The 26,009-nt window shown below is 39.5% G+C and overlaps 1 protein-coding gene across 2 annotated transcripts in view; it reads left to right on the forward strand.

Moving 5' to 3' along the window:
• Positions 1-26,009, forward strand: part of KDM3A (lysine demethylase 3A) — a 52,151-nt gene that overhangs the window by 20,048 nt on the left and 6,094 nt on the right. For both annotated transcript variants that reach the window (XM_025354286.1, XM_025354287.1), the window contains exons 9-21: positions 2,540-2,703; positions 4,833-5,344; positions 8,608-8,812; positions 12,978-13,192; positions 16,102-16,254; positions 16,394-16,489; positions 16,815-16,942; positions 18,375-18,570; positions 20,121-20,293; positions 20,654-20,890; positions 22,266-22,437; positions 23,217-23,304; positions 23,989-24,119. In XM_025354286.1, coding sequence (XP_025210071.1) covers positions 2,540-2,703; positions 4,833-5,344; positions 8,608-8,812; positions 12,978-13,192; positions 16,102-16,254; positions 16,394-16,489; positions 16,815-16,942; positions 18,375-18,570; positions 20,121-20,293; positions 20,654-20,890; positions 22,266-22,437; positions 23,217-23,304; positions 23,989-24,119 — 2,470 coding nt within the window. The remainder of the gene's footprint in view (positions 1-2,539; positions 2,704-4,832; positions 5,345-8,607; positions 8,813-12,977; positions 13,193-16,101; positions 16,255-16,393; positions 16,490-16,814; positions 16,943-18,374; positions 18,571-20,120; positions 20,294-20,653; positions 20,891-22,265; positions 22,438-23,216; positions 23,305-23,988; positions 24,120-26,009) is intronic.

Consider the following 26,009-nt stretch of genomic DNA (forward strand, 5'->3'; position numbering starts at 1 on the left):
GTTTGGTTTTATGAGGTATAACAGTGGGTATAAGAGCAGGGCCTCTGCCCATAAAGAGTGTGCGTCCCATTGTGAGGAGACTGACAATAAATAAGTGAAAGGTACTTTCATGGCGTGATAAGGGCTATGAAAGGTATAAACAGAAAAATGATAAAGAGTAAGGGACAGCTTTTGGGTTGCTACTTTAGAAAGAGTAATCAGAAATTCTGAGAGGGTGACATTTTAACAGACTTGAGGGTGAAGAGAGAGAACCAACCAGCCACTGAAAACGATGTAGCCGGAGAGATAACAAGCACACAGGCCCAGGCAAGAAAGGGCTTAGAACACTAGGAGATGAGAAAGGAAGCAAGTGTAGTTGGAGTACTGGGAGCAAGGGGGGCAGTGAAAAAGATGGGGGGAGGAGGAGCAGGAGTGGGTAGGAGACTGGACCACATGGGATTCTGGTAGGCAGTGGACTGCCATGATCTTATTTGATTTATGTTTTATAGAGATTGCTTTGTGGTAGGAGAGATCTTGGGTAGTATGCAGAGGATTCAACACAAATGGAAGGAAGGTTGGTTAGGAGACGTGTAGCTTAGGGGAAGGATGGTAGTAGTAGTGACATGGAAAGAAATGGGTGGATTCAATACATACTTTGCAAATAGAGGCAAGATTTATTGGTTTATTGATTACATATGGGAAATTAGAGCGATGGAGGGTTTTTTTTTACTTGAGCGGCTTGATTTTATACAGAGTAAAAATTTATGCTTAGGTTTATAATCCAAATTTCTTAAGTATGTTGCTCTTGGAAGAGTAAGGAAAGTTATTAGTGTATCAACTCTAAACATAATTCAAAATAAGGATGGTGACCTATATGAGGAAAGATAATTGGTAAAATTGAGCCCTGAATAAGCATTTCAAAATGATTTGGCATTAAACTTTGGGAGACTAACTTCAGATTAACAGGGAATTGTAAGCTATTATAAGCAAAAGGGACTTTAGGAATAAACTAATTTCCTTATTTAAAGGATTAGGAAACTCAAAAAACACCCCAAACCAACCATAACACCTTCTGGAGAACATTAAGGTTCTATTTAACCAAAATTGAGTTGACTGAAATAGTATAATATATGATCAGATAATTTTGTGCCTAAAAATAGTTGAAACTATGCCAAAACTTGGCATGTGATTAAATTCTTATTTTTCAGATATATCTGTTTAGTATATGCTAGCCAGTCTTTTCAAGGCTGTCATAGTAAATTTCTGAGAAAAACATTCATGAGTAGAGTACATGTAAATATATTCAAAATTGTCAGGTTTTAAAAACCTGCTGGCCAGGCGCAGTGGCTCATGCCTGTAATCTCAGCACTTTAGGAGGCCAAGGCAGGCGGATCACTTGAGGCCAAGAGTTGGACACCACCCTTAACATAGCAAAATCCTGTCTCTACTAAAAATACGAAAAATTAGCCGAGCATGGTGGTGCATGCCTGCAATCCCAGCTACTCGGGAGGCTGAGCCATGAGAATTGCTGGAACCCGGGAGGCAGAGGTTGTAATGAACCGAGATAGCGCCACTGCACTCTAGCCTGGGTGATAATAGCGAGACTGTCTCAAAAACAAAACACAAAACAAAAAATCTATTAATGGAAGCTGTAATCAAACTTTAGAAGTTAGTAACTAGAAGATGAAGAAACTTTGGAGATTCTTCAAGTTTAGATTTGGTGGTAAGGCAAGATGATTGAGAAAGGTATATGACTTAAAAATTTAAGCACATGTGAGGAGCCTGGTGAGATGGGTGAATTGATTTCCCCTGGTTCAGCCATAGACTCGTTGTCTTGAATTTATCTAGTCTCTTTTTTCATGGTGGGAAGTTTATTTTTGTGAATGGTATAAACTGTTTAGAAGTGGATTCAATACTTATATTTTTGTGAAGATAAAATTACCTGAAAAGGGAACGGGGACAGGTGTCCCAGCTTTGCCCACAGGCCTGTCATAACTTGATATTTTTTGCAGCTTGGGATGCCTTTTGTGACTTGATGAGCCACATAAGAGCAAGAACTGTCCTCAACTTTTATTGCATTGCAAAGGCTTATCTGGATACCAGATAGGCATCACTGCCTAACACAAGAGTCCTATGTGGTCTGGTCTCCTGCCAAACTACGCAGTAAGTGCGTGGTGGGCACTCAAGTCATGCCAAAGTGAATGCATGTGAAACTGCCACCGTTTAAAATTGTCACTTAAAAGTTCACCTCTGCGTTGTATTATTAAAGTAATTGCCACCTGACTGTTTTCCTGGCACAATAGTTCAGAGATCTGAAAAACATAAGCTTGTGATCCTTTGTAGGAAGACATAAGTTTTGTGAAAAGTTGGAGTGATTTATTTACAGTCTTAAAGCCCTTAATTTTATAGTTTATCACTTGTTTCACTTTCTTCTTTCTTTTTATTTGGCAGTGGTATTATGCTTGTTTAGTATTAAGCAAATGATCTTAAATTTGGTAGCATTTTATTATTTCTTAACTAGGGACTTCCTTTTAATATCTGTTGGTTTGGTATCTTCTAGGCCTCTCCCAGTATGTGTCCTGTACAGTCTGTACCTACAACAGTTTTTAAGGAGATACTGCTTGGCTGTACTGCAGCAACTCCACCTAGTAAGGACCCAAGACAGCAAAGTACTCCTCAGGCTGCCAACTCTCCACCTAACCTTGGAGCAAAAATTCCTCAAGGGTGAGTAGTGATTTGTTAAAGATGTTTAATTACAATAATAAAAAATTATTTTAGTCATGGCTCATTGTTTTTATCCCCAGTTGTCCAGGGAGATTTTTCATTAGGGTTTCCGAGAAAAGATAGATAAATGCTTTTGGAGGTGAAAAAGTATAGAAGGCACACAGCAACATGGAAAATGGTGTAGAAGTGAAAGGGGGCATGAGAAAAGAGACTATCTTGGTACAGTGAGAAGGATCAATTGAAATAGTATAGACATTTGTAAAACAAGTGTCTTCTCTGAAGGAAAAGGGAACAGATTGGTCGTACATGGAAGGTCGTACATGTGAAGAAGCAGTGAGACGTGATTACAGTGAGAGATTCTCCTCAGCCTTTACATGAGCTGACCCAAGTATAGTTGAGAAATATGGCAGTAGAGAGGGTTCTAAGAAGAATAGAGATGAGGAAGCAATAGCTGTAGGTGGTACTGTTACTAACTTGTAGAGGAAGAAAATGAATATGAAATGTAAAGTTTAAGTAGAAATTTAAAGTAGTTACAAGGTTGACAGTGCAAGTAGTTTTAAGGGAAGGGTCTCTTTTGGGAAGTGGTGGTGGCCTATATAGGCAAGCAGTTGATACAGACTTAAGATAGAGGTCAGAGAGACTGTGGTATAGAAAAGTAGGTTTGGAAGGTGGGAGAGTGGCTGAGCACACTGGTTCACTGGGAAAAAGCAGGCAGCCTGGGATAGAGCTTGGAGGATGGCCATGTGGCAGTCAGACAGGAGGAGGAGCAGTCTTCAAAATAGAAAGGGAGGGAACTTTAGGAAGTTCAGTGATATCCAAGGAAAGATTTTTCATCTGAGTGTTTAAATGAAAAATTCTTCTCCGAGATGAAATCGTTTGGTAGAGGCAGGAACAAAAAGGTATAATAGAAAAAAAAGACTTTGCATTTTTCTTGAGAAAGAACTCTAGGATGAATTTCTAAGAAACAAAAGTTCTTCAAGGCTGTCCCTAGTAAGATGTACAGGGAAAATACCAAATTGTTCTTTGAATAACCAAGTAATCAGCTATTCTATTTGCTATGTGTCCTGATCACTGAACAAACAAGAATGAAATTATTCCCTGTTAGGGCTGGTTACATGTTCATAGCAGAAAAGGGTTTTGTGCTGCTGCCAGTTTGTTAGATTTTTTGTTTTTTGAGGTTCTTTTTTTAGAGACAGGATCTTGCTCTGTTGCCCAGGCAGGAGTGCAGTTGCAGTGGTACAGTCAAAGCTTACTGCAGCTTTGAACTGTTGGGCTCAATTGATCCTCTTGCCTCAGCCTCCCAACTAGCTGAGACTACAGGCGTGTGCCACCACACCAGGCCAATTTTTAATTTTTTTGTGGAGTTGGGGGACTTGCTGTTTTGCCCAGTCTGGTCATGAACTCCTGGTCTCAAGCAGTTCTCTCATCTTGGCCTCCCAGAATCCTGGAATTACAGGTGTGAGCCATTTGTACCTTGCCCATTGTTCGTTTTTAATTAGATTTTGTGTGAATATCTTTGAAGGGATTTCTAACATTTCTTATATACATACATATTTTAGAATTTTGTCTTGACACATTGACTTTTACCAGAGGTTCAATTTTTGACTCTTGGCAAGTAGTAAGAATGCTAGTTTTATCTTTGAAATTCAAACGTAATCTTCATTATAGAAAAAAAGTTAGCAGAGGTGTCTCTGAAATTAACAAGAAAAAAAAAAGAAGAAACTTTCAGAATTGCCCCTACACAGAGTTCTAGTTTTGATATTTATAAACCACAGAGCTCATCTGCTGAGTGTATTCTTTGGTTCATACAATATTTTGTTTTGAGAGAAAGCTAAGGTTCGTTGTGCTGTGAGAAGTAGAGCTAACGTAAGAAGTTAAAGATTTCTGAGAACATGCAGACAGAATTTAGGGTTGTATTTTTCTGACTGGTTATGATATTTTTGCAGAACTGTTGACTGATGACTTTTAACTCCAGCTCACAGAAACCTATCCTAAATTTTGTAACATACAAGAAATTTTCTTTTTTCTTTCATGCTCATTACCTTATGGAACCAAACAGTTTGTTTTGGGAAGATAATGGAGAGAGAAAAGGAGGCCTGGATGCTAGCTTTCTATATTATCTTTTTCAGATGTCATAAACAGAGTTTGCCAGAGGAAATTTCTTCCTGTCTAAATACAAAGTCTGAAGCTCTGAGAACAAAACCAGATGTCTGCAAAGCAGGGTTGCTCTCAAAGTCCTCTCAGATTGGAACTGGAGACTTGAAAATTCTGAGTGAGCCAAAAGGCAGCTGTACTCAGCCTAAGACAAACACTGATCAGGAAAACAGATTGGAGTCTGTTCCACAACCATTGACTGGCCTTCCTAAGGAGTGCTTACCTACAAAGGCTTCTTCTAGGGCAGAATTGGAAATTGCCAATCCTCCTGTACGGCAGAAGCACTTAGAACATGCACCTTCCCCATCGGATGTTTCTTATGCACCAGAAGTGAAAGCAGGTGTCAATAGTGATAGCCCAAATAACTGTTCGGGAAAAAAGGTAGAACCTTCAGCTTTAGCTTGCCAATCACAGAATTTAAAGGAATCTTCAGTAAAAGTAGATAATGAAAGCTGTTGTACAAGAAGCAACAATAAAATCCAGAATGGTGAGTGTTTCTCAATATCTTTATTGGTAGAAGGTAAGAAATGGTAGAGATATATATATATCTGTTTCTTGTCCTATGAGAAACTATGTGAAAATGACTTTGTAGAAATAGTTTATACAGTCAGAGAAGTTGAAGGTATAATCCCCAAATCTCAGAAACGATTACTGTTAATATTTTGGTGTACCTAGTTTCATGTATACACAAATGGGTTCATGCCAACAGTTTTACCCTGTGAATTAGTGTAGATATCTATTAGTATTTTAAAGCAAGGATTCTGTTATATTCATTTACCATATGATTTAACTGGTTCCTATTAGGTGGTTCCCAATTTTTAGGTTAAGAAAATTTTGAAACAAAATCTAAAGTAATCTAGTGATTACTTTATTTCAGCTTGTCAGTTTCTGTAACATCCAGGTTGGAGTAGGAGAGGTGATCTGTGACAGGTAGCTGAGATTTAAAATTTTAGAAAAGATGCAGAATTGTATCATTTCTGGAAAAAGGACTTGGGTTGAAGTTGTTAAGGATAGGGCTGAAATACCAGGAAGAGTCTCTTTGCTTAAGGGAGGTCCTGCTGCACCCACAATTTAAAACTACTCTTCTTATAGGAAAAATGGTACATTGTACTTGATGCTACTTACATGAAGTTCGAGGATGCATTACAATGGTGGTAGTTATCAGAAGCTCTGTTACTAGAGTTAAAAGAACAGAATGGTTTCAGCATGTCAAAAGGTTTAGAGCTATTAGAATTTAAAGATGCCTTTTGATCACTGTTAGCTATGTGGGAAATTGGTATGGATTTTGTTAATGTTTTAGGCTGGGCGTAGTGGCTAACACCTGTAATCCCAATACTTTGGGAGGCAACTGTGGGAGTATTGCTTCAGACCAGGAGTTTGAGACCAGCCTGGGCAACATAGTGAGACCCCATCTCCACAAAAAATTTTTAAAAAAATCATCCGGGCATGGTGGTACACACCTGTTATTCCTAGCTACTGGGGAAGCTGAGGCAGGGGGGTTGCTTGACCCCAGGAGTTGGAGGCTGCAGTGAGTTATGATTGTACCTCTGCACTCTAGCCTGGGCGACAGAGCGAGAGCTTGGCTTAAAGAAACAAAACGAATAAAAGCAACCTACGAAAACAACTTATTTATTTGGATCAGTAAAAATGAATATATCTACACTGCCTTTTTAATTGCAGGCCTCTGTAAAATTAGAGGGCAAGATGGCTGGATTTGACTTGCGAATCTTTTTAGTATAGCATTGGAAGAATAGAACTTTCTTTGCCTAGCAATACTTCTAATCTAGCTTCTTCATTGAGGTTTAAGTTAATATAGCTGTTAATTTGCATAAAATTAATTGCATAAGATTATCCTATTCTCAGAAATTATGTAACACTCAAAGTACATATTCATAACCATATCCTTGTTCTATTTATTCTTTTTGAATCATCAGCTCTCACACTCAGCTAGTTTTTGAAGCAAATTAATATGTGAAGAAGCAGTAAAGATTCTAGTGCAGTAAGCACATGATAGATACACAAGTGAGTTATGGAGTCCAGCTTTGTCTCATTTAATATATTATGCAGCTATTCTCCATCTAATGGATTGTAAAAGAAGTGAAATACCTACTTACATCCTGGACTAGCACATCCTGCTATCTACTGTGACTTTTTTTTTGATTGAGGTGTGAGAGTGTGATCAGAAGCCTTCCGTGACTTGTAATCTGTGTCCACTAGTAATACATGTTGGCACAGAAGGCTTGGAAAACTTTTCTGCTCCTTTCTTGCACTTTGGGTCTAGAAAACAAAAGCAAACTGGAGTCAAACAGCTGCCTTTTTTTCTGTTCAGATAGATAATGTGGCTCCTCAGAAGTGGGCATTGCATTTTTCTCTTGACTTGGCTTTGAATTCAGAGAATCACTGATGGTAGCTCCTGTTGCTCTCCTCGGTAAAGAGCTAGATTTAGACAGTTCAACTTTCTTATTTCTAGATATTTCTTCGTGTGAGCCAGAATAGAACAGGTAAGATAACCTTTTTTGCCTGTGATCTGTGGAAGCGTGGCCCAACTCAAAGGATGATGTCTTTCAATATCTGAGTAATTAAAATTACATCCTTGAACTACTAATCTCTTTATTTTCTTTCCTTTCTTACTTTACCTTCTCTTTCACTATAACTGAATAAGAGTGTTTAAGGGATCAAGGACTAACAGCATCATGTTGAAATTTACATGTGGTCTAGTCCTGCTTTAAAAGAGAGGTAAGATTAGATCATCTCTAAGGTAATTATTGAAGATGTTTACTGTATTTAAAACCACCTTTGGTTTAGGATCTTCGCATTTTCTCCAAGACTGACCTCTCCCACCCATCTCTCAACTAGTTCCCCAGAAGCTGTTGGTTTTTGACTTTTGTTTGTTTGCCTAAAAACCCACTTCCTTCTTCTCAGCTCTCTTGGACCCTAAGAAAAGGTCTTTTCTGTTTTCTATTAAATATTCCTTAAGGCTCTTGACATACAAATGGATTCCTTACTTTGTTCTCTGACACGGTGATTGCTCTTTCCTAGTACATCTCTACCTTTCTTTAGAAACCATATTAACATTTCAAGTTCTCCGGCTGATTACAAGTTAAAACATACAATCTGCATTTACTTAGAATTATAATCCTGTCTGTAGCCAGTGCTCTTAATCCTGCATAGACCACATGAGCAGAAGTGGAAGACATGTCAGGAGTCAAGTGACAGGCATTTAGAAGATGCTGTAACCCCGTAGACCGAGGGGCTATGTAGGAAAGTGATTTGTTTATTTTTATTTTTAGAATGGTTAGTTTTTGCATTGTACTTTTAAAAACACACCTTAAACCAGTCTTTTTTGCATTTGGAACATGACAGAGTGGACGTCCACAAAGTCAGGCCTTTACGGAGGTGAACCTCAACAGAGTTTGAATTAAATACCTGATTTGAAAACATCCTAAAATGTAGGGTGGTGAATAGAAGTATACATTAACTTTAAATTGTGAGTCTGGCTGTTTAATTTCGAGTTTTATGTTGCCAAATGGATTCAGCAAATAAGAATTGTTTTATAAAGAGAGTAAAACTTTTCCAGTTATTCTGAGAGTTGTTTTCTGTTGAGCCATTTTTGGAAATTACAGTTGAACCAGGAATGGAGAAGGGAGTTCTCTTTAAGGGAATATTGGCTTTTTGAATAGAATTCAATCATATATGAATGTGGTGTTAAAAAATTTGAGGTCCTGTCTCCTTTATCTTTTGTTTTCCTAGCCCCTTCCAGGAAGTCGGTTTTGACAGACCCAGCTAAACTCAAAAAGCTGCAACAGAGTGGCGAGGCCTTCGTACAGGATGATTCTTGTGTGAACATTGTGGCACAGTTGCCTAAGTGCCGAGAGTGTCGCTTGGACAGTCTCCGCAAGGATAAGGAGCAACAGAAGGACTCACCTGTGTTTTGCCGCTTCTTTCACTTCAGGAGGTGAGGCATTTTGGGAAAAGTTCAGATAATCTGGGCATACTTTTTATGCTAGATCATCTAACCTACCTTTTTTACTCTTTTATCAACAGTAAATCTAGAAGTAAAAAGGTGGCAGATGTTGCATTTGTAATCACTAGGTTGGAGAATCTAGATCTTATTGCATGTGACTTTTCATTCTTATTTTTGTTTTTTTTTTTAAAGTAACGAAGCTTAAAAATATAAACTTCTATTTCTGAAAGGAACAGTCATTATAGAAAAATGTTGAAGGTTCTGAAAAACCACTACAAATAACTACTATTAACTTTTCAGTGCATTGTATGATCATAAAATGTATTCAGGCATACATAGTTGGTATACTGCGCCTTCTGTTTTGAATCTTATTTTCCTATTATGTAGTAGGGACCTCTTGATCATAACCTTTTTCTTAAAATACTTTTGAATTTCTGTGTAAGAGCACATTATAGTAATGTTTGATAATTTATTTCACCAATTCCCTTGTTGGTATTAAGATTATTTTGTATTTTTTGTGACTGGAAATAATGCAGAAATGATAATCTTGTCCATGTCCCTGATTATTTGCTTTGGGAGGATTACTAGAAATGGCATTTCTGGGTCAGAAGGTGTGTGTGTTTTAAGACTTTGATACACATGTTCTGTCAAGTTATCCTCCAGGAAGGTTGCACCTGTGTCCTTGCCCACTGCAGGGTTTGAACATGCTCCCATGGTCTCTGTACCATTGGCAGCAGGGAGAGGCATATGTTTTTAAAAAATCTTTTCCAATTTTATAGGCAAAATTTTCTCATATATATATATATAAATTCAAAATCATTTTCTTTAAATTCTTCTGTCCTGAGTGAAGAAAAAAGCAGCCCTGTCTTCTCTTTTGTTCATATAGAAATGAACAGTGTTGGCATAGTTGAACTTGAGATAGAATTCACTTTCTCAGAAATCTAGGTACTTTCAGGTTGAACTAAATCTAATCATAAACAGAAGAGTTGACTTCAATTTCTTCCTATTCTCCTCCTCCCCTTTCATTTTATCTAAGTGAAAAGATTGCTGATGAGCTGAATTAAATGCACAGGGAATTTAGATCATTAATTATATATGCTTGTAATTTTCAGATTCAGGCTTATTTAACAAAATAAGAATTTTTTAGATACTAGTTTGCCCCATTCATCCCTTTGTAAATTGCAAAAGCACATCATAAAGCATGTGGGTAGCATTTAGAGCTGTAATACTGTTAACATATGTTAACATATGCATATATTAATATATTTTGAATAACTCCTGGCCCAGAATAAGCTCTCAGTAGAGGGTAACTCTATTTCCCTTCCTCTCGAGAATTTTTTTCTTAAACAGGTGTGTTACAGTGCATGTTCATTTTATGTGTATGTATTTTGAAGAAACTGAAATGGTTGTGCTTTGTACAGGTCTTTGTGTTTCTATCACGCCCTTGATTTCATGTTGTTATGGCTCCTCTGCTATGAAAGGTATAACTAGATTGGATGAGAGATTGGTTTAAGTTGCAAAGGCATTTTAGGGAAGAGATGATTTATTTTGTTTTGTTCTTTGTAATATGATTAGAGCTTTTTTTTTTTAAACCCACTATATTTTTGTAACAGTCTAGAAGTCATTGACTTTATGACTTAGCTGTTTTTTTCATTTTTGACTTCTTTAAAGGGGAAAGTACCTTTGCCTAATGCTGCATAGTAGAAGCCAGTGTAGTAGAAACTAGAAAAAACTTATATCTTGGTGAAAGAATATCATAATTTAACTTTTTTCCTGATGTTTAGAGTGAAGATCGAGGCTGTCATTAGCCTCCTCATCAAGTTTGTATCTCATTAAACTCTTTCGCAAATAAAATAGGAGTTAGGGGTAGGGTCTCAGTGGTAAGGCTCAGTTGCTAGGTCCTGTTGCCGTTACGTCTCACTTTGAAATGCTTTCAAATTTATTTTTTAGTGTTACGACTATCTCTAATTTGGACCGTCAGTTAAAAACTTGCATCTCTCATTTGGACTGCTTGAAATAATTTGCATATGTTAGCTAACAGAGTCTTGTCCTTCCAGTTTATTCTACACTCTTTTGGACAAATGGTTTTTCTAAAACACAACTTCGCGTGTGTCTCACATGATGACTTTTGATAGCTGCCCAGTGCCTAGCAAAGTCAAGGTCCCCAGTGAAATACTGAAGGCTTCAGCAATTGACCCCAACTTACCTCTGCAACTTCTTCCTGATTCTTACCTATTTGAATAAACCCTTTAGTCTAATTGGTCTATTGTCACCCTGTTCACCTTTAGTTTTCTTGCTTTTATATGAAATACTGTCTTTTGGACATACCTTCTTTCACCTAATTGTCTACCTTTTCTTGCCAAAGCAAGCTCAGTTACTCTCTTTACCGTGAGGCCCTCATCATATTGGCCCACAAAACTCATAGTCAGCAGTTAGCACTTCGTCCTCTGCTCTTACAAGAATTGATGACTGTTACGATATGTTACAGGCTACTTCATTGTGTTTTATGTCTATTTCTTATGTCTCCTACTAGAAATATTTGTTTATATGTATGTATGTATGTATTTACTTATTTATGTTTAGAGACAGAATCTTACTCTGCTGCCCAGGCTGGAGTGCATTGGCACGATCATAGCTTACTGTTATGTCAAACTCCGGGGCTCAAGTGATCTTCCCATCTCAGCTTCCCAGGTACCTAGGACTACAGGCTTCTGCCACCATGCCTGGCTAATTAAAAAAAATTTTTTTTTGTAGAGACAGGGTCTTGCTATGTTCTCTGGGCTGGTCTCTAACTGGATCCGTCTCAGCCTCCCAAAGTGCTAGGATTACAGTGAGCCATTGTGCCTAGCCAGAATACTATATTTTTAGGCTGGGCATGGTGGTTCATGCTTGTAATCCCAGCACTTCAGGAGACCAAGGTGGGAGGATTGCTTGAGCCCAGGAGTTTGACACCAGCTTGGGCAACATGACAAACTCCTGTCTCTACAAAAAATGGAAAAAGAAAATTAACTGGGTGTGGTGGCACATGCCTGCCTTCCCAGCCACTTGAGAGGCTAAGATGGGAGGATTGCTGAAGCCTGGGAGGTGGGGGTTGCAGTGAGCCATAATCATACCACTGTACTCCAGCCTGGGGCATTGGAGTGAGAGCCTGTCTCAAAAAAAGAAAAAAATATTTTGTGTTTTAAAAATTTGAAATACATAGCTTATGAAAAAAACATTCAAGTATTACAGAGTATTGAAGGCAAATAATGAACAAATGGTCTGCCCTTTGTTCCACTTCTTAGGTTCTGAGGCCCATTTTAATGCTTCCCTCTTTCCAGAAGCTTGGACAGTAACGTGCAGCTGGAATTCATATAGGCACCAAGTACCTCACAAACCAGTGTGGCCATTGCTTCAGTGACTGTCTAGCGGTTACCCTTCTTTAGCTGAGCTTTTGTCTTGAAGCAGTAGTTGTATTTAAATCTGATCAGGTTATTTATCACCTTCTGTTTGTTAACGACTTACCTTTGTAGTAACTTACGATTTTCCTGCTCTTAAGTGCCAAGTCCAGCAGGTCGAACAACTATCCCTGGAGGCAGTGTGATTATATTGGTTTGAGTGCAAAATATACCTCTCTCCCCTTCTCCTTGCTCCTCTTTCCCCCCGTCTAGCTTGTCTTTTGGGGAAAAAGTGTTTTGAATCTTCCTACTGACATTGCCAAATAATCATTGGCTGTGATTAGCCATGGAGATTACAGAAAACTAGGAAGGACTTTGTTGATTTAAATAGTAATTACAAGTTGTGGATGGGCACGGTGGCTCATGCCTGTAATCCCAGCACTTTGGGAGACTGAGGCAGGAGTATCACCTGAGGTCAGGAGTTCAAGACCATCCTGGCCAACATAGCAAAATTCTCTACTAAAAATACAAAACTTAGGCAGGAGTGGTGGTGCACGCTTGTAATCCCAGCTACTGGGGAAGCTGAGGCAGGGAGAATTGCTTGAACCTGGGAGGCGGAGGTTGCAGTGAGCTGAGATGGCACCACTGCACTCCAGCCTGGGTGACAGAGCGAGACTCCGTCTCCCCCTCGCCCCCTCAAAAAGTAATTACAAGTTGTAAATCAGTTTTGTGTGTGTGTGTGTGTGTGCATTATATCTTTTTTTCCCCTGCTTCCCTAGGTTACAATTCAACAAACATGGTGTGTTGCGGGTAGAAGGATTCTTAACACCAAACAAGTATGACAATGAAGCAATTGGCTTGTGGTTACCTTTAACCAAAAACGTTGTGGGGATTGATTTGGACACAGCAAAGTACATCTTGGCCAACATTGGAGACCACTTCTGTCAAATGGTGATTTCTGAAAAGGAAGCTATGTCAACTATTGAGCCACACAGTAAGAGCATCTCTTAGGGGGTAGGATTTTTGAGCCCAACTTGATTTTTGTTCCTAAGTGACACCTAAGTCCTAATTGCTTGGGTTTTTTTTTCACCCAGAAGTTTAGATAACTTTGGTGTAATGAGGTTGCAGTTTTCCTTTTGTAACAGGTTTGATCAGAGTTAGCCACCTATTTTTGGGGTTTATTTTGGGCCAATTACCAAAGGAGTGGAACTCCTTTTTTGTTAGGAAAGGTGAAGGTACAGTAATGGTGGATTTGCACAGCCTCACCAGCAGTGCAGGCACACTACAAGGGGATGAGGTCTCAGATTGGTTTATTTTAAAACAAAGGTTCTTAATCATGAATACATTTCAAGGAAAGAAAGAATGAGAAGGCTGACTCTTAGACCTACTGGGTTAGAGTCTGCAGGGCTGGGTCCCAGACCTGAGAGTGAGAACAGGTTCAGAATGGAAATGATTGTTAGAGTCAAGGTTTGAAGGGAATACTTGGAGGTTCTAGATGGGCATGTGCTTGTGTCCTCTGCTCTTTGGGAGCACTCTTATGCTGATCTGGCAGCCTGTTAAGCCACAGGAATCAGGGTAGGTGCCACATTAGAGCCAGACCTCCTTCATGACATCTCAAGCTAGGATGTTTGGAGGACGGTACAGCCTCTTCCTGTCCATGTCTCTCTGTGGAAATGAGTTAATCCAGCCAGAAGCACCATGGGGTATCTGTCTTGTAAGCCTCATATTTTCTTCCATCATTTTATCTTTATCAGTGGTTGAAAGTTAAAAGTGAAGCCTTTCCATTCCTCTGGTATGTCTCTTTTTAGACTCTGCTTACCCAAGTATGTTTGAATACAAGCATCCATGCCAGTCTTAAGAATTTTGATTTATTACCAGCAACTAACCGAAGCTAGCTTAAGCACAAAAATAACTTATTGAATAGATGTGGATACTCTCTCAGAGTCCAAGGAACAGGACTAGGGCATTCCCAGCTGTAGGAATCCAGAGCTGCCTGGGAGAAAGGGAATTGCGAGTGCCTGGAACAACCAGAGTCATTCTTTAGAATTACTTCATTCTGCTAGGGTAGTGGAGACTCTAAGTCAAAAGTCTTATTATACTTTTCCCCCCTGTAGTCTGTTTAAGATAAGCAATATTAGTTTTCCACTTTCAGTAGAGATACAAAGTTTCTTTATTAAATATATTTAAGTAAGAGTAGTAGATCGAAAGAAAAATTCCTAAGTAATTGATCTGGCAGTGGTACATACATGACTGCAATGTGGAAATACTTTTTTGGAATGTATTAGTAACTTTGCTCCTGAATGAGCAGAGCTGTTTTAAGCAAGTGATGGCTTTGTCTTCGATAATGGTGAGTCATCTGAAAAATGTGGTTTTTTTTTTTAATATAGAAAAGGCATAGACAGTTATCTTTTAGAACATAATTAAGAAACTGTCCTCCTTGAAGACTTGAATGTGATTTACCTTTCCTCCTTGCCTTTTTGATTATCCTGTTGCTCTTTCTTTTCTCTGTGACAAGCTGGTCAGATTGGAGAGAGAAACCCACTGTGAGTGACACTGAAATACGCCACCATACCCAGAAGAGTTTACCTCTGATCCTGAGATTAGGGAGCAGATCTGAACTATTACTACTTTTATTCTGTCTTTTCAGTGACAAATAATCATTAAATGGGTGGCTAAGAGATCTAAGAGTACTTTCTGATAAAACAGTCTAATCCAAGTGTCCAAGATCATAAAATATCATTTATAAGATGCCTAAAGCTATATGTATTGTGTCCTGTGCTATTACATTATAATGTAATGGCAGAAGTTCATTCAGCAATTGGTTTGATTTTGTATAAACTAAAGCTTGGTCATTTGGATAGTGTTCAGTCTGAAGAAGGATGAGTTAACCCCAAACTGGATTAGGAAGAAGATGTTCACCATAGAACAGGAGTGCAGCAGCATTGATCCAGTGTTGTTCAGGAGAGAGACACAGACTGTCTGCCAGGAGTCTCCTAGTCAGGAGCCCTTGGGCTTTTCTGTGACCCACAAAAATGTCCTCCCTTTGCTCATATTTCTGAAAGCTTGCTGATACCTGGTTTGGTTCCTTGATCTGGCACTCCTCCATCTGGGGGAAGGGTCCAATGGCCTGTCCTGTTTTGGAAGGTCTCTCTCTCCAGTTATTAGGTCTTGGCCACTGGAACAGAAAATGCTGCTTTGTGGAATCCTGGGTCCTGCCTTAATCTGCTGGATGTTTGGTTAGTGTGAGTCAGTCCTGGGTGCCTGCATCATTTCTGGCACTGGCTAAATCGAATTTCTGACTGACTGGTGAAGGAACTGACCTTGGACCATTGTGCCTGCACAAAGTTAATGTGCAACTCCCTCCAGGCCCACTGAGCACCTTGGAGTTTTTAATGGGCAGTCTGAGTGGATGTAGGGTATCTGAATAACCTGATGCTCTATGAAGATTACTGGGTTTGTGGATCTGAGTAAATTTTTTTTTCCTTTGGAGAAAGCCTGGAACATGCTGCCTTTAAATTCTGAAAGTCACTCATGACTCAGAGGTTAAGAACCACTGTTATGTGATACCTGTATCTGAGCTCCAACTTGTGTAACTAGTGCTGCACAGTCTGAATAGGGATTCTGCTTGGAGTTCAGTCTCCTGGAGGGAGGTGGGACTGTGCCTGAATATATACAGTGAGAAGAGGCATGAATCTCAAGTACAAATTAAAGTTACTAGGAATGCTGAGGGGATCCAGGAGCACTTCATGGGGCGGAGGACAGCATTTGCAATGAAAGCTGAACAAAGTTAATTTGAAGTCTAAAGTCTAGTCACAGGGAGGAATGACAACAACCCCTACCTTTCATGTTTGATTTCAGAGGCCCTCTCCTTCCAAAGACTAAGTGATTTACTGATTTTTGCAGGACAGGTTGCTTGGAAGCGAGCTGTCAAAGGTGTTCGAGAAATGTGTGATGTGTGCGACACCACCATCTTCAACCTGCACTGGGTGTGTCCTCGGTGTGGGTTTGGAGTATGTGTGGATTGCTATCGGATGAAGAGAAAGAATTGCCAACAGGGTGAGAACCGATTTGATTCTCCTCCAGCCCCTCTACACAGTTAAATCAAGTTTTTTGTTGATTTATGTTTGGTGGGTTTCTTGAAGCATGTGGAGCCAGAGTCTATAAAGAACAGTTACTACAAATCAGTTATTTGCAGGTGCTGCTTACAAGACTTTCTCTTGGCTAAAATGCGTGAAGAGTCAGATACATGAACCAGAGAACTTAATGCCCACACAGATCATTCCTGGAAAAGGTATTTCATGTGCTGCAGTGATTTTCTTTCCCTCTGTCTTGGTTAACTCATGGGGGCTGGTAGTTTGGTTTTACTTTATTACTCGCTTAAGTTTATTTTTGTCCAGAAGTGTATTAAATAATTCCTCCAACACTTTCTGATTACAGTTTTGTAGGATAATTTTGTAGAAGAAAAGAAAATGTATTTTGGGGAAGGCCTCTGGAGCAGGATGAAAGGGAGGGAGTGGGAAAAGTAATCCTGTGGGGAATGCCAGCTTCTGCTCTGTAACGTTGAGGTTGAAAGTACCTAATACCCTTGTTCAGATGTTTGCCTCTGCCCTTTCTAGCCCTGTATGATGTTGGAGACATTGTTCATTCTGTAAGGGCGAAATGGGGAATAAAGGCAAACTGCCCTTGTTCAAACAGGCAATTCAAACTCTTTTCAAAGCCAACCTCAAAGGAAGACCTAAAACAGGTATTTACTGCTTATGTTAAATTCACCATCCCTTGTAATTGTCATTTGTCTGTTTTTCAAATAACCCAAGGATTTCTGTCAGTGTGTTTGAAAGGAACCTGGGGATAGTAATCAGTGGAAAGAGAGAGAGAAATAATTCATACATTTCATGTGGCAGTTCAGAGACCTGTTCTGACTTTTCACATTACTTTTGTAGACTCTTCTGTGGCCTCTTTTAGTAGGTTTTACATTTTTGTTTCTTGAAAAAGCAAAAGGTTCTATAGTAGTCTATCTAATAAGTAGCTGTTGAGTTTGTAAAGGGTTTAAAAAAAATTCTGTGTATTTTGCAGAATTAAAATTATTCAGATAAGCCTTAACATTTTAAAAATTACGTAATATATTTTCCTACGTTTATGAAAAGTTGAAGGAAATAATGATAAAATGAACCTTTAGTTGCCCATCATGCAATGTAAAAAATGTTAATTTTCTCAGTCCTCATATGTCTCCTTGGTGGCATCCCTCTCCTCTCCACCATCACATGTATGCCTTGCTCTCCCTTCTCCTCCTCGTTGCAGTAATCAGTATGCCGCATTGTGTTTAATAATCAGAAATTTACATTTCTATAAAGCTGTGGTGTCATAGGCAGGATGGGAGAGCAGAAGACTTGTAATATTTGGAGTCAGAACTGAATGTGAAGTCTTTTCCTTCCACTTGCTAGTTGTGTTACTTTGGCTGAAGTGAGCTGGTTTCTATGTGGTTCAGCTTCCTCATCAGTAATATAGAAATAATAAGCAGTATTGATGATTGGGCATCACAGAATTATATCATAGTAAAGAGAGGGCCTGGACCCACAACAGGAGTTTGGATATTTTTTTTCCTCCTCCTTATGTATGTATAAACTGGCTCTTGTCAGTTTTAAAAATTATTTTCTTCTACAGCAGTCATCTTGGATTTAATTTATGAGTTCTTTTAAGAGCTCCTCATCACATTTTTAAAGCTAAGTCAAAATAGCATTTTCTCTTTCTCTGCATCCCATTTCCTTCTGAAATCACAGTTTTACCTTTCCTGCCTGCCTCATTTATTCATTTTCAACCATGTTTTCTGTGCCTATCCTGGATTCTGGGATGAGTTCATAGGGGAGACAGGCACAAACTGGTCATTTTAAACCAGCATGGTACATAGAGTGATAGGGATATATACCAGCAGGGGCTGGTAAAAGGGTGCGCGGGGTAATATTTTGCTGTGTTTTAAGTTGCTAACATCTCTTCTACCTTGTAGTTACTCTCTACTAGTGTGGGATTACTGCAGCTGTGGGGATACCCAGGGCTAGCTATTAGGTGGTTTTGTTCTGGATATTTATCTTACTTGTCGGTCGTCTATTAGGAGAGAATAAAAGAAAAGGAAGCTGTCATTCTTCAGCTTATATAAAATCGTCCTTTAATGCTTAACACAGACTTCTTTAGCTGGAGAAAAACCGACTCTTGGTACAGTGCTCCAGCAGAATCCCTCAGTGTTGGAGCCAGCAGCTGTGGGTGGGGAAGCAGTCTCCAAGCCAGCCGGAAGCATGAAGCCTGCCTGTCCAGCCAGCACATCTCCTCTAAACTGGCTGGCAGACCTAACCAGTGGGAATGTCAACAAGGAAAACAAGGGTGAGTGTTTCCTGCTTTCCTGTTTGTTCCTGAGTATTTTAGTCCATTCATGGAAGGACTTGGCAACCTCAGTTGCCGGGAGGACAGTGGTTAGAAGTCCTGTGGAATGGAAAGTGCTTCTCTGGAGTCATCCTGGAACCTGCCACAAATGTGAAAGTGTTTTTGAAATGCAGTACCAAAGAGGAGAAATTTTGCTGCATTAAAATGTAGAGACGTCTACCTTCTGGCTGTGTTACAGAAGAGAAGAATTGCAGGCCACTTCTTTCATATAAAGATCTGGGACAAAATTTTAATGAATCAAATTTGACACTGTAAATGAAGGAATATTTGAATGTTAGACTACCCCTGAATTTCTGGAAAAACCTTTATATAGCTTTAAAAATGTGATAAGGAGCTCTTAAAAGAACTCATAAATTAGTTCTAAGAGGACTGTTGTAGAAAAAAATAATTTGGAAAGCTAGCAAGAGCACAGCTGGTGAGTTTATACATACCTTAGAAGGAGGAAAAAGAATATTCAAACTCCTGTTGTGGTCCAGGCCCTCTCTTTACATGTGATGTAATTCCGTGATGCTCAATCATCAGTATTGTTATTATTTCTGTATTACTGATGAGGAAGCTGAAGCATAGAAACCAGCACATTTGAGCTGAAGTAAGACAATTAGCAAGTGGCTGGAAAAGAATTCAAATTTTTCAAGGTTTTTCCAGAAATGAAGATGTAGTCTGACATTCAAAAATATAGAAGAATCATGGGACAAGATGCAAGAAAACATTAAGTAAAATTCAGTACCTGTTTATGATTTACAAAAAACTTAAGAACATTCTTAATCAAGAGTTTAAGCAAAAAAAACTGGAGACATCATAAATAATCATTGAATTTTAAAAAAAATTTGTTTTGAGGTTTTTTGAGATGGAGTCTTGCTCTGTCCACCCAGGCTGGAGTGCAGAGACACAATCTTGGCTCACATTGCACTCTACCTCCCAGGTTCAAGCGATTTGCCTGCCTCAGCCTCCCGAGTAGCTAGGCTCATAGATGCCTGCCACCACGCCCTGCTAAGTTTTGTATTTTTAGTAGAGACGGGGTTTTGCCATGTTGGCCAAGCTGGTCTTTGAGGTTTTTTTGTTTTGTTTTATTTTAACAGTTTCCATGTTCAAGACAAAAGATATCTATTACCACTTTTTATTAAGCATTGTACTGGAAGTCCTGGTCAGTGCATTGAGGGAAAAAAAAAAAGTGTAAAGAGAATGCTGCCAGTATTTGTAGATAGTACAAACAAAAAATCCAAAAGAATCTGCATTTACTAAACATTTGTCAGGGTTGCTAGATACAAAGGTCAATTTACAAAATTCCGTTGTACTGGGTAGTTATTGTTTTAACCTCAATGAGGAATCCTTGTCTAAGTAAATCATATCATTCATACTTATCTCCTAAAGTTTTTTTTTTGTTCCAGTAAATAGAAAGTAAGTTCTAAAGTAATTCTGTTTGTAGAATACTAATAAGGGATTTGCCTTTCAGAATATTTTTTCATCTGGATGTTTTGGTTTTATTTTAGAAAAACAACCAACGATGCCAATTTTAAAGAATGAAATCAAATGCCTTCCACCCCTCCCGCCTTTAAGCAAATCCAGCACAGTCCTTCAAACGTTTAACAGCACAATTTTGACACCCGTAAGCAACAACAATTCTGGTTTCCTCCGGAATCTCTTGAATTCTTCTACAGGAAAGGTGTGTGTTTGTTTGTTTGGTACTACATGTTATAAAGTTGAAAACAGAACAGGAAAAGAGTAGAGAAGTTGGAACTGAAAGTAGAAAGGAGACTGAATCACATACTTACCTTTGTGGGTTCAGAAGGCTTGAGTCATTGGAGGATGGGTTTTATGGGACTATAGTTCTGGGCCAGGCCACTTTCTCATGTTACCTCACTTCTATGAGTTGTCAAGTGGGGACAGGGGATGTGCCTCTTTGCCTGGGGGACCTGGCTTAGAATCTTCTGGATGTGTAATATATACTCATCATTATGGGAATGGGGTTTCCTGATGGTAGGCGAATGACATATTTGAGATTTTTGTTCTTTCTCCAATTCAGACAGAAAATGGACTCAAGAATACACCAAAAATCCTTGATGACATCTTTGCCTCTTTGGTGCAAAATAAGACTTCTTCCGATTTATCTAAGAGGCCTCAAGGACTGACGATCAAGCCCAGCATTCTGGGCTTTGACACTCCTCACTATTGGCTTTGTGATAATCGCTTGCTGTGCTTGCAAGACCCCAACAATAAGAGCAACTGGAATGTGTTTAGGGAGTGCTGGAAACAAGGACAGGTAATGTAGGCCCCCCATCCTCCAGCCCTATTCAGAACCCCCTTCTCAGTTTCTTTGGCAGACTTCTGTCAACCCCACCCCAGCCTTCCCCCACCCCTTCACCTTCTGTTTTATTCTTTATTGTTTAGGTGAATATAATCAGGTCAGGATGTAGCCGTGGGTCTTCCTTTTTAAAGCAGATGGTCCTAAACTGACTTTTCCATTCAGGTTTTTGTTGCTTCCTACCAGTCCCCGTTGGGATTTTGATGAGGGCATCCAGGCTTGGTGATTCCTATGGTAAACCTCAGCAGAGGAAGTGAGAGTGTGACTACAGGCTGATGGGATTTGGGAGATTAGACACAATGTGGTAGAAAATCATGCACCCCTCTTACCTGAATGGAAAGCCTGTGCTGAAGGCAATTCTAGGTAGGCTAGGGCCGTGTGGTGTCATACAGTCCCCAGGTGCCTGCTTTAAAGGGCAGTGTTGTTGGATCTTAAGTGCTGGTTAATATCTTCAGGAGAATTTCTAGGCCTGCTTCTGTGCTTTCTTGTTTTGGTTCTGTTTTCTGGATCTTTGGCTTCTCTGTTTGGCCAGATAGGGTCTTTGCTAAAGGAACACTCTGCTCTCTTGGACAAGGATTTGGGAGAATTGCCAAAAAGAAATATGTGAGTGTTTAACCAAAAATAAATTTTCAAAAATGTTTTTCTCCATCTAGTGTACTAATAGGATTTGCTCATTTAATCATATATAGACAAGAAACAAAATGATGGGCTGAATACAGTGTTTCAGCAGGCTTTCTTGCTTGTTGCCAATATTTTAAAGTTAGACTATTTCACATAAAGTTAAACTATAAAGTTAGACTATTTCACATAAAGTTAAACTATAAAGTCACATAAAGTTAGACTATTTCATTTAAAGTTAGACTATTTCACATAAAGGTTAGAGCTTCTGGGTTGTCTTAGACAGCCAAAAGATTTGGCACCCTCACACAGCCAGTAGTAGTGAGGGGTGTCACCGACCATATTCCTGCTTGGCAGTAACAGGCTCAAGTATAGTGAGGTCACCCTGTTTCACTGGTGACTGGTGTCACTGGACACTCCTTCCAGCCCTTGTCATCTTCACAGTCCGTCTTGCTGTGAGTAATGGAAAGGTGATCCTTTCTCCTAGATGCTTACCCATGTAGTTTTGAGAGCAAGAGGTGTGTAAGCAGATGAATGGTGAAGGTTGGAGGTGCTTCGGGAGCTCAGAGAACTAAGCCTAAACTGTCACATCACCATCTGAGATGGAGCACCAGCTCCATGGAAATACACCAATAGCAGCGTGAAGAGGGACTGCCTTCGGGAGTGGGGACAGAGCTGCCAGAGTTCAGACTAAAGTCTTCTTCTCTTCATTTAGCCAGTGATGGTGTCTGGAGTGCATCACAAATTGAACTCTGAACTTTGGAAACCTGAATCCTTCAGGAAAGAGTTTGGTGAGCAGGAAGTAGACCTAGTTAATTGTAGGACCAATGAAATCATCACAGGAGCCACAGTAGGAGACTTCTGGGATGGATTTGAAGACGTTCCAAGTATGTATGAAAGATCTTTTAAGGGGGTTGAGGATGTGAAAGGAGGGAACACAGGAATGGCAGGAGTCTGAGACCCATCAGTGGCAGCCGCAGCATTTTCCAGGATTTTGGAGTTTAAAATTAACATCTCTCCTCCCCTTCCTTGTTACAATGTTTATGCTTTTAAACTCCGAGGCATTATTACCTGTTCTGTTTGTCTTTGTTGTCCTTGGACAGAACATCAGATAGGGTCAATCTCTCTCTCCGAGCAGAATAAGTAATTTGTTCCATGCTGGCCTCAGAAAACTGGGTTTACTAAACACCTGTGACCTTTGATTGCTGACGTGCATTGCTGTTGATTAGTTGGGATGCTGCTCACTTCTTCCGGAACACTGTAGAGGAGGAGCAGATTAGATCGATGACAGCTGTCGAAACACCACCTACCTGCAGTGGGCAAAAGGGAGCGGCTGAATCTCCCAAGAATGAGTAGCAGCTTAATAAGCTTTAGGAAAGACAAGGCCCTGACACAAATCTGTTAGTTGGTGATCTTTATTTTGCTGCACCTTGCTGCCTTCTGGGTACAAATGGATTTCTTTACACTGCAGAAATAAAATGGTGGATAGTTGGTAAGAGGGGAAAAATAAGGAGTAATAATATTTGTATACTAAATTTATCAGGTTATGAAAATTTTGCAGAGATAAATTTATTTGTATTGTTGAGGCATAAAATGCTACTTTGTCATTTATTTTGGTCTGTTTCTGAGTTATAAATAGTAACAGTTCATTGTGGTTACCTTTCAGATCGTTTGAAAAATGAAAAAGAACCAATGGTGTTGAAACTTAAGGACTGGCCACCAGGAGAAGATTTTAGAGATATGATGCCTTCCAGGTATGATTATGAAGGTGGGGAGAGGTGATTCTGTCCTTGACTTGGTAGGATAGTGAGAAAATAGTTTTCAAGGAAATAACAAAAGTTCTGCAGTTATACTGCTGCTGATTTTTCATTTCTAGTCTGTAGTCATTGGACGCATGTTTATTTTTAGATGAGATGAAGAAGTGATTGGCTTTTAGGCCTGGCTAATGGAACACCACACATTTTCTGAGGTAGGCCCTACTAGAGAAGAGGCTCACTTTTTCTTACAAGGCTGATTTGGAGGCAGTTGTGGAATCTGATGTGTAAGGGTCAGAACAGTATAGTCACAGCACTGAGTTAGACAAGAAGACATCTATTGGGTGGATCTATTTTCCTGATTGAGCTTGAAACCTTGAAAAGGGTATCATAACTAATCAATGATGTATCTCTAAGCGTAACTTTTTGTCTAGAATTTATTGCTGAGATCTTTTGTCTGAACTGTTACAGCCGATTTTGACACATTTGTGTGTTGTAGGAGAGAAAGAAGACATGTTTGTTTGTAACTACTGTAATTCTAATCTTAAATATTTGATGGCTCTCTCTGTCTACATGATCACAGATGTATTTGTTCCTTTTGGTGTAAAAGGAACAAAACAGGTTACACAATAATGAATTAGAAAAGCAATCTTATTTTGCAAATTCCTGGTTCTGTTGTTCTAGGTTTGATGATCTGATGGCCAACATTCCGCTGCCCGAGTACACAAGGCGAGATGGCAAACTGAACTTGGCCTCTAGGCTGCCCAACTACTTTGTTCGGCCAGATCTGGGTCCCAAGATGTATAATGCTTATGGTAAGGAGGAGATGGCTAACTTTAAACTGGAAATAAAACAACTGAAAATGTTTGGAAAATTGATTTTGTGGGAGGGAAAGGTGGAAAGCACCCATAATCTTAATGCTTAATACAGCCACAGCCTTCATTTTTACGTATTTCTTTTCATTCCCTGGCCACATGTTTATGTATTTCATTTTCATAGTTGCAGTTGTAGGGCATATGCAATTTTGTGTTTTTCCCTTTACTATGCCTAATTTTACGTTGTAAAATCTTTACATGTTACTTAATAGTCTTTAGATCACTTTTAATGGTGTGTGATACATCATTGAAAGAATGTACTTTTATTAGTGATTTCAGTGTTCGGACATTTAGGTCAATCTGCTAGCATTCTAGCTGTCTTAACATCTGCTACAATTAAATGCAGTGTTCTATATTGATGAGTAGAAGTTAGTTACTTAGGATTCACAGAACCCTTTGAATTGGACTTTTATTCTTTTGACATGACTCAATACTAACTGTCTAACAAGGAGGATGCCTGGGATAAAGATTGGTTTCTCCATTTATCAGAGCCTTCTTTCATCATTGTAACTGTGATCTTTATCAGTTTTACATATGGCCTTTAATTAGGGCTGGATTCGAGTTGGCCATTTTGAAGGAATTATTTATTGTTGAATGCAGTTCTAGTTGTTTGAATATTTCAGTGAATTTTATTTACTCATTTTTACTATTTGGCCCCTACTTTTCCAGTCCTCTTGGAAATTATTTATTTATTCTTCCCATAATTACTTCCATGTCACTTTCCATTTCTAGCCTTAGACCTGTGGGTGTCCTTTTCAAAAAGGACAAGGTCTGTTGTTGTCTTCACTGTGTTCTCCAAAGACTGTTGCGGGAGGGGAGGAGAAGAGGGGCAAAGACTCCAGCCCCACAATTCTGTTATGTTGAGTCAGCTCAGGGAACCACCAGGAGTGTAGTTGGGGACTGTTGTGACAGGGGAGTGTTCTTGTTTGCAAGCTCCCAGCAGTCTCTATGCCCAAGATAGTTCTGCCAGGGTAGGGGTAGAGTGAGAAATGGCGTGTGGGTGAGAAGACCCTGTGGGCACAAGGCCTTTTGCCTGTTCCTCACTTCTCAGGTCTCGGTGAGTCCTCCATGTACTGTGGGTCTGCAGTGTGCTCTCTTGAGGTCCTGTCCCTCGAGCCCTTCAGAGACTGATTAAAGCAGCTGGTTGGGATTTTGGGCAAACTTATGTATATGAGAGCATTTTTCCAATAAATTGTATCGTGTGATATTGTAGTTTTATCCATGCATTATAGAAATCCTGAAGCTTTAAAGGTGGGTATCTGAGAAATTTTCAAAAGAATTGCTTGCGTGGTTTAACTAGCTTGGCAGCAGGTCTTTTCCCCTAGACGCTAATAGATGGCAGTGTTACTCTATAAAAGCTTTTCCTATGACAAAAGGGTTCCCATCCAGAAGTAAGCATTCAGGGAATGAAAATAATGAAGATGTGTTCATTTTCAAACACCTTATATCTTATTGTAAACATCATTGAAGAGTGGTCTTTTCAAAGGTTGGGTGATTGAGCTGTGACTCTTCAATCAGAGTAAGTGCAAAGGCTCTTTGGAGAGATCATATAATCCAGCCTCTCTTCAGCTCCTGCAACACCCCCCCGCCCATTTTGCAATGAGGACCAGGACTTGAGGACAGTAGAAGGGACATTGACCTGTTCAGGATCTCTAGGGGGCAGCTAGTGGCAGGTCTGAGACTAGTACTTAGATCTCCTAATTTCCAAGCTAGTGCCCATTTTCCTACTCTTCCTCTACTCTAACTCTCCATCACCCAACAGCCCCTACTATTTCAGCTTTTTTCTCCCTTAAAAGTCCATGGTGTTTTGTTTCAGGATGTTTTGTTGTC

This window comes from Theropithecus gelada, chromosome 13 (genome assembly GCF_003255815.1).
Source record: "Theropithecus gelada isolate Dixy chromosome 13, Tgel_1.0, whole genome shotgun sequence".
NCBI lineage: Eukaryota > Metazoa > Chordata > Mammalia > Primates > Cercopithecidae > Theropithecus > Theropithecus gelada.